This window comes from Opisthorchis viverrini, assembly GCF_000715545.1.
Source record: "Opisthorchis viverrini unplaced genomic scaffold opera_v5_185, whole genome shotgun sequence".
NCBI classification, from domain to species: Eukaryota; Metazoa; Platyhelminthes; class Trematoda; order Opisthorchiida; family Opisthorchiidae; genus Opisthorchis; species Opisthorchis viverrini.
Window position 1 is genome coordinate 908,384 of NW_008751843.1, and position 7,802 is coordinate 916,185.

General features: G+C 43.4%; 1 protein-coding gene across 1 annotated transcript in view; it reads right to left on the reverse strand.

Moving 5' to 3' along the window:
- The window catches only part of T265_14395 (hypothetical protein), a gene marked incomplete at both ends in the record, with an annotated part of 8,137 nt that extends 1,819 nt beyond the window's left edge, over nt 1–6,318 (reverse strand). Inside the window, 3 exons of the mRNA XM_009173430.1 lie at nt 5,273–5,665; nt 5,892–6,192; nt 6,219–6,318. Coding sequence (XP_009171694.1) covers nt 5,273–5,665; nt 5,892–6,192; nt 6,219–6,318 — 794 coding nt within the window. The remainder of the gene's footprint in view (nt 1–5,272; nt 5,666–5,891; nt 6,193–6,218) is intronic.
- Nucleotides 6,319–7,802: the final 1,484 nt, after the last annotated feature.

The window sequence follows — 7,802 nt, forward strand, 5'->3', positions numbered from 1 at the left end:
GTAGGGAAAGGATTATAATCAAGGTTAGTTAGCCTTTTTGAAAGTAGGTCCTTTGAGAAACAGATTATCATAGTTTCCTGGCATAATTAGAACTAACTCGAACTAGTATAGTTTTAAACCAAAGAGTATTTGTTTTGGGATAGTGTTTCTTCCGTAACGTACGGGGTCTGAGCCATGCAATTCAGATATTCTGTGCTTTGCTTTCCCATCCTATGTAAGGGTCCGCTTTCTCGGTTTCCGATCACTGTTCTCCCGCCTTCTAACACATAGATTGGTCCTCTGGAATCTGCTTACACTTTGTACTTCAGATGATAGGTGAAATCTGAGGTGATTGCACCATTTTGTGACTCCATGGTTTACGAAAAACCGTGTTTTACAAGGTAGTTAATGGTGGAAATTTTGTCCTGTAGGTAAAACCAATCTTTGCTGAAAGGCCAAAAAGCATTGTACATTCACTTCGTGAAAAAAGCGCATCTCACGATAGCTTCGAGTCCGCGACCTCTCGACCTTTACAAAAACTAACTGTTTTTTTGACGAGGTCATGTGGTCAAACTAGATTCATTTAGCACTAGCTAGGAAGGCATATGTAAACAACTTTGCATCAGACCTTTAATCACGAAATATTTACTCAGATGCGTTGGTTTAAGAAGCGCAGTTATCCCCACTGTTTTTGCACACTTTTCAACACTGCAATGTTTTTATGGTTTAACTACATAGGCTAACTTTGGCTGCCAGATGAGGAGCAGAGCCCTTGCTGTGGTGGAACGTACAAATTTGGTGGCTCACAAATTGATTAGTGCATTTCGAGACCCATAACGACTGAGTTTTACTTTAATCGAACAGCAACAAATATAGCTCACGCTTTCTTATGACAGATACACAAACTGCTCTTCAAACTAGGTTAATGGGATGGTGTCTTCAGATGTACAACTCACCTGAGAGGCAGCCTATCATAACAATAAAGAGTTTGAGACTGGCCATTTAATTTAATTTTAATTTTTGTTCACTGCTTCACTTTTCTGCTACCGAGTAATTTGATAAAATCCCATTGCTTCTCAATACGAATATGTCTAGACACACGGAAAATATCAGTCTGACTTGATTTGTACAGCCATGAAAATGGTTGGACAGTGAAGCAACACCTTCGTTGCCTCTATCAGTTTTTCATCCAGGAATCGCTTTTTCCTCAAGTTTAATGTAATGCACGGATGGACCCAAACCCATCAAGGTCCAATCTTAAAATAAATCAGGCTTTTTTACCAGACGTTTCTATCATAGTTACTGTGTTCAGTCCTATCATCCGTCATTTCGCGCTAGATCTTCGATTGGCACCGATGCTTGTCGGTAAACTATCACGTAGGGTACCACTTGATAACACAGAATCGAAAAGGCTTGAAAATTTGTCTCGCATACCTGAATTCTGTACTCTTTAAAAAATAAAAAGGGAACCTAGGATATGGTTCCCTATTTTATTATAAGAAGAACCAGATAACTCAGTATTTTTAAAAAAACATTACTACGCAAAAGTACAATGGAGCGGCGACTGGAAGTGAACCTTAAAACTGTGCTGCGAACGCCTCCAAAGATCAGATGGTTAATGTGGATCACGATATCGTTAGAAATGGACAACGAAATATCTTGATTGCTTACTCTACTTAGGATATCCCGTCCTCAGTAAAATGGTCGTTGCGGGGTATTGGTATTAGAAACTTCCATCGTTACGGCAGTGGTCACTCAGATAACCGCATGCTAGATTTCGATGCAAACTGCTATCAGCTCATTCAAGTGATAATGCGAATAAGGCTATTGTCTAACGTTTGTCATGGTATCATTGTAGTTTTCACGGGGAATCCAATATATTGGAAACCGCGCAGGGCATGTCTTATTGTAGTTTAAGCCTTTAAGTTAACAAGAGATCTTAAACATGTGTTAACCTGCTGCAAAAGATGAAGTCCCTAAAATCGAGAACTCAGCAAGGTGCTGACCGCATTTCACTAAGGGAGAAACGACCCCCATTTAAAAGAGGATTTCTGGAATGGATAACTGTTGGAACATTGATGCACGGGCCACCCAGCCGTACGTTGAACGTCGGGCCTGTTCAAGTCTTGCTAGCGCATCTCCTTTGTGAAGCACAGTTCTTTTTTTCCGCCGTAGCCCAGTGAGGGAAATAAGGCCAGGAACAAAAGTGTTTCTTGACCAGCAACAGACGAACAAATGAGTCTGGAGAGCAATATAGGCCAAAACGATACCAGGTCGAGGCGCGCGTAGATTGATTTCAGCAAGAAATGGTATCAAGCAAACATGCGCACCCATTATTGCCGAACTTGTCACCATTCTGAAAGAGGTCGGTGAGTGAACTGGTGAGGCCTTTTTGGTTGCAAAAAGAACGGCTGACGAACAGATCAGCTGTCGCTTGATCATCCAGCAGTCAACGCATCCGAGCTACAAACTGCCAACCGATTCGGGCGTCGCACTCTCAAAACAGCCAGTCGATGGAAGATGCCACTAGCCTCCACACAACAACAGCCACACTTGTCTGGAAATTTTTAGTCTTTATGCAATCACTATTTCTACCAACTACTGCAAATATACTTGGAATCGGCCGGTGTTTTCAACGGGTCATTTGCGACGAAATATAAGCCGACCGCCAAAGTCTACTGACGACCCCAACCTGGCAGTGGATTTACTTTCTGCAACGGGGACGTATAAAGGAATAAAAAAGCCTCTGCACTTTTGACCAGGTCAGAAAAACATGCACTTGTTGACCATTTACATAAGACGAGTGGGATGAAGGTGTGAAAGTCCAATTAATTGAGGAATAAATAGGAAGCGTCCTAGTTTAGTGGGACTTTCGCACCCGAATGAACATTCTGTAAACAGTTTATCCCCTTGGAAAACCTCACTACTCAAGCCGTTTCTTTCGACGGTTTCTGAAAGGGATAAACAGGGTTCGTGCGATCTTTTTCTGAAGAAAACTCAAAAAATTCATCCCAGTGCGGAAGCATCTGTATCGGTTTTCACTCTAAATAAGGTCAACCGGGGCGCGGTTTGAACCAGTAAATACCAATTATGAAGCTTTACACAATCAGTACAAGCTGCACGTAATTGAGTTATTACCCTCAAACAAGCGAATAGGTTGACAGATGAATAGTGTGTATGGATTGATTCAAGGCTTTGAACGAAATCTGTTTTGGCTAGATAGAGGGCGATAGAGGGCGGTATGTTTGCTTGTTCTGGCTGCCAGGGCCATAGCTATGCACTGCCAACAAGTTATAATAACAGCCATTATTTTCTACTGATAACATTGCTAGGGGCAAGCCTGGAGCGGGTTGTTCAAACAAAGTTGATCTGGATACGTATTTTTGGACTCCATTTTTATTCACACTTTAGCCGAAAATTTCTTTTTAAAACTTCTTTTCACTACGGCACTATTCATCCTTTAACTCCAAATAAAAAACCCATCGTTCTTAGCCCCATTCTGTTCCTGATACAAGTCAGGATCCGACAGTTGTTGTCTCGTACTCCTTTTCATCCTCTGGGGGATTTACAATACTGTAGACCTGTCAGCAAACGAAATATAGTCCGTTGTAACCGTGCTAGAGCCGACATGGCCGTTGACACACGAACATACGCGCGTGTGCAAAGTAGGCGAATCGGATGTGTTGTGAATGTTCCCTCGAGAGCATAGGGAAATAAGATGTGTGGTGTCAGAAAAGAAAGAAGAACGCTGGCGGTTCTGAATCCGTTCGCATTTTAGTTTCACCATCTCGAGGTTCCCACATTCTGTATGCTGGTCAATGAACCAATTTTCACTATCCTGTGACACCACTGAAAAACGGATGTATTCACGTTGCTATACACAGAACAAAGTTGTGGTTGAGTGTGTTCAATATATGTTATTATTCCAATGATCGGAAATCATTCTTGACAATTGGACAAATCGTGACTTCATAAATTATTCTCACCAATCAGAGATCTTCATGGAGGATCCGGCCCTAGGCCGGAAATTCAAGCCCGATCCCCAAAACCTCAGTAATGCGAGGGGTTGTTCCAAACAGCCACATGTCAGAAGAATAAACCACATGACACCGTTTGTTAATTGCAACTTACTAACATTCGGATCACAGGAGTACCAGTCAGTCCTACGATAGTTCACTTGTTATTTGATACAAGGGGACGAATGACCTATCATCTGACAGCCATCAGATTAGCTCTGGGAAAAAAGTCAAGGTTACCAAGATTCAACCCAATCTCCTTTAAATGAAATAAGTGAGCCGGCGCTACAATTGTGCATGGGTTTTTAAGTGATAGGATGACTCACATGGTAGCTGGTTGTCAGGAGAACGGACAAAGTAAAGAGGATTTAGGAGTGTCTAATTGCAAATGCTAAGCACTCAATGTGCAGTAAAAAAAAACTCTTCAGTGTGAACAACAAACAGTGGTCTACTCAACATAGGAAGTGCTTTTTTCATTAACGTATGTCCACCTAGATTGCCTTCATAAACTTTTTATCGACTTGCAAAGGTGAATTTCCATCCCAAGCACGTTTGCAACAATCAGTGAACACAGACCTGCGTCAGGGCACCAATGAAGCCCACAGTCTTAAACAGTCTGAATAATTCATAACAAGTAGCCCACTTATTGTAGGAACATGAGCACATCCCTAAGCATAAAAATGGACGGTCCAGAAACCTTGCAAATGAATTCAAACTGAGCAGTTAAGCCAAGCAAAAGGTAGCAAAAGTTGGAAGTAAAACCTTCATCACCAGGGCACTCTCAGTTATCCGGGTGTGCCAACAAGATAATAATGGGTATTCGATTCTTTCAACCTCATTTGTGTAGTAGTGTATTCAATCTTCATCGTGAACGGAACAACTGGGCTTGCTTTACGACTTGAGTGAAACGAAGTAGCCTTAACTACCTCTATGATTTCAGACCCTTACCTTGAATGTTTTTTCTTGTCTGATACTAGTGGCAGTCGTCGCACAGAGCGATCAGTATTCGTATAGAAGCTCACATGGACAGTAAGTGTAACAGTGTATAGCATCCGAGTCAAATCAGATGAGGGGCAAAAGCTCAGTGGTCTAGATGCTCATTCTGTCAATCAACTCAATTCGGTTCTCAGCTGTGAACAGTGTACCACAGGCACATTGATTCCAGCTGCTACTATTTCCATTACCGGAAAACTGGAGTGTGGGACATACAACGAATCCTTGGGGGTGGAAACTAAGTTTACTGGTTACTGTTTTCGCACTTCGTCTACAGGTCATACACTGTCCACCACTCGGTCACTTCTACGCAGCATAGGGCTAAAAAAAGAGTTATATGAGGCAGGTGGTCTTCTGGCATGCAGAGTACATGTCCCAAACAGCGCAACCTGTGAAGAGTGAGTAATTCATCTATTGCAAGAGAGTTCATCCTTCCCAAGATCATCTGCGGCACCTCAACATTACTAATCCGATGTTCCCACCAGACCTGACCAATGCGTCGGAGACGCGGATGGTCAAATACTGATGTTTTCCTTATGTCCCCTGCGCGTAGGAGCCACGTCTCTGATTTATAAAGCAGCGTGGATTGCAACACAGTAGTGTAAGATCTTCCTTTAACAGACAAACTGGTCCTTTTTGCACCATGGTTGTCAAAGTTTGGCAAAAGCTCTCCTGGCCTTTCCGATTCGAGAAACTATCTCATCTCCAGCCAGTCCTCCGGAATTTATACAGCTTCCCAAATAAATTTATATACCACGATTATTGGCCCGCCCGCAATTCTTGTAACAGTCTTGTAACAGAACTTTACAATTATGAGTTTGAAGCGCATGCCAAAACATGCGACAGAGTTATTCAGGTTGTTTAAAATAATTTGCAGTTGAGAGGGGTCTGAACCAAGTATACTCTGTATACTCAGTGTCTATGAGCGAAAGATCCGGGAGCAATAAGACTCCCGAGGTTTCAGAGGCTGGAAGATAAATTTGAAGCAGCATATCAAGAACAACGTTGAAGAGGAAGGGTGAGACAGTGCAGCCTTGTCTTACACCACTGGACGCGGTGAACTCAGGCGAGAACTCCCCGTATACTCGCACGCACCCACAGGAGTTCGCACACAGCGTCCTCGTAAGAGAGATAGATTTGGAAGGGGCGCATTTGATCACCAGACACTGCCAAAGTTGCTGACGATCGACAGAATCAAAAGCAGCTTTCAAATCCAGAAAAATAACCAACGTGAGACGTCTGAAGGAGTGGCACTTTCAAGAATTTGTCTCAATGTAAAGATAAGGTCTATGCATCCACGAACAGGGCGAAAACCAAGCTTGATTCTCATGAATCTATCTCGCCCGATAATCCATCAGTTTGCCCAAACTAATGTCAGGGAACACCTTAAATGCAACGGATACCAGGCTGATACCACGATGGTTCCAAAATGACGTTCTTCCTCCCTCTTTGAAAACTGGGATGAGGATCGAGATGCTCCATTCGGTTGATATTCTGTTTTCGTTCCAAATTTTCTGCAGTATGGTCATCAAAGTGTTCACCAGGGCCTTCTTTGAAGAGAGCGGGGTGCAGACCATCCAGACCATCCAGAGCAGGTACTATGTCACACTTCAGGATTAAACTCTCACAATGGATTTCGGTTGCGGGTGGCAAGTTGGTATTAATGTTACATTCGGGCCCGTTTGGTTTTTCCAATGGTTGTTCTGAAGAAGACCAGATGAACTGTTTTTGGAAGTGTTCAGCCCATCGCTCAAAGTTTCGATTGAGGGAGTGAATTACTGTTCCGTCTTTTCGCATACTGTCTCACTGACACCTGTCTTTTTTTGGCCGGTTAATCGAATCAGTTAGAACAGGGCGAGAATGCTTTTGCCTGTAGGAAAAGCTTTCTCAATCTCCTGGGCCTTCGAAGTCCACCAGCGTTCTCTTCCATTCTTCAAGCTCCTGGTTATCCGGTGTTTGAGGGCTTTGCATGCGCCATCATAGTCGTTATTTTCCGGTTTGGCTTTTCTGACAGAAGTAATATCTGCTGATCTTGAAGATATCCAATGTTCATTGAGTCGAGTCAGATAGACTGGACAAACAGTTCTGAAAGCTAACAGCATTGCTTCTTTAAAACGCCTCCATTCAATACAAGCGATCTTCGTCGTTCACATGACTGTGCGTTTCCAGTAACTTCCCAGCCAGATCAGCTTGGTACTCTTCAACTACTGAAATTTATCAAATTCGATGAGTGGAACTGCTTTCCTTTGACACGCGTAGTGCTGGCGTGAAGCGAGGCCCTAATCGGGCCCCCACGACGACCTGGCTCGTTCTAAGCAGCTTGAGGAGCACAACCGAAGCGGGGGCTTGTATGCGTGTTTCGGAGACACAACATACATCGACGGAGAGGGAAAGTAAGGTTTCAGCAAGGAACACCTGTCGCCCAATTCGACATAGAGTGCAAACATTGAAGGCTGCAACGTGGATCGGGTCTTTTGAAATTAGTAGGTGATTACTTTGGTCAATTTTTCTTGGCGATGGTTGAGACACAAAACAGTGGCTTGGGGATTGACAGATGAGTTGATTGCACTGCATTTTACGATGGGTTGGCAGGGAACGAGGGGGAAGGCCGGTGAGCAACGAGCTGCCAGAGCAAATGATTGTCCCCCGTTGTCCAGGCTGAAGAAGGAAGCTCAGTTGAGATACCCCACATTTAGACTTTGACTCCAAAGTCTGACCCACAAGGCAGTGGGAGTATGTAGTGTTTTTTCGGAGACCCTTTCCCTAGCTTCCGATTCAAGAGTCTGAACCGCGAGACAGCGGTTGTAAGTGCTT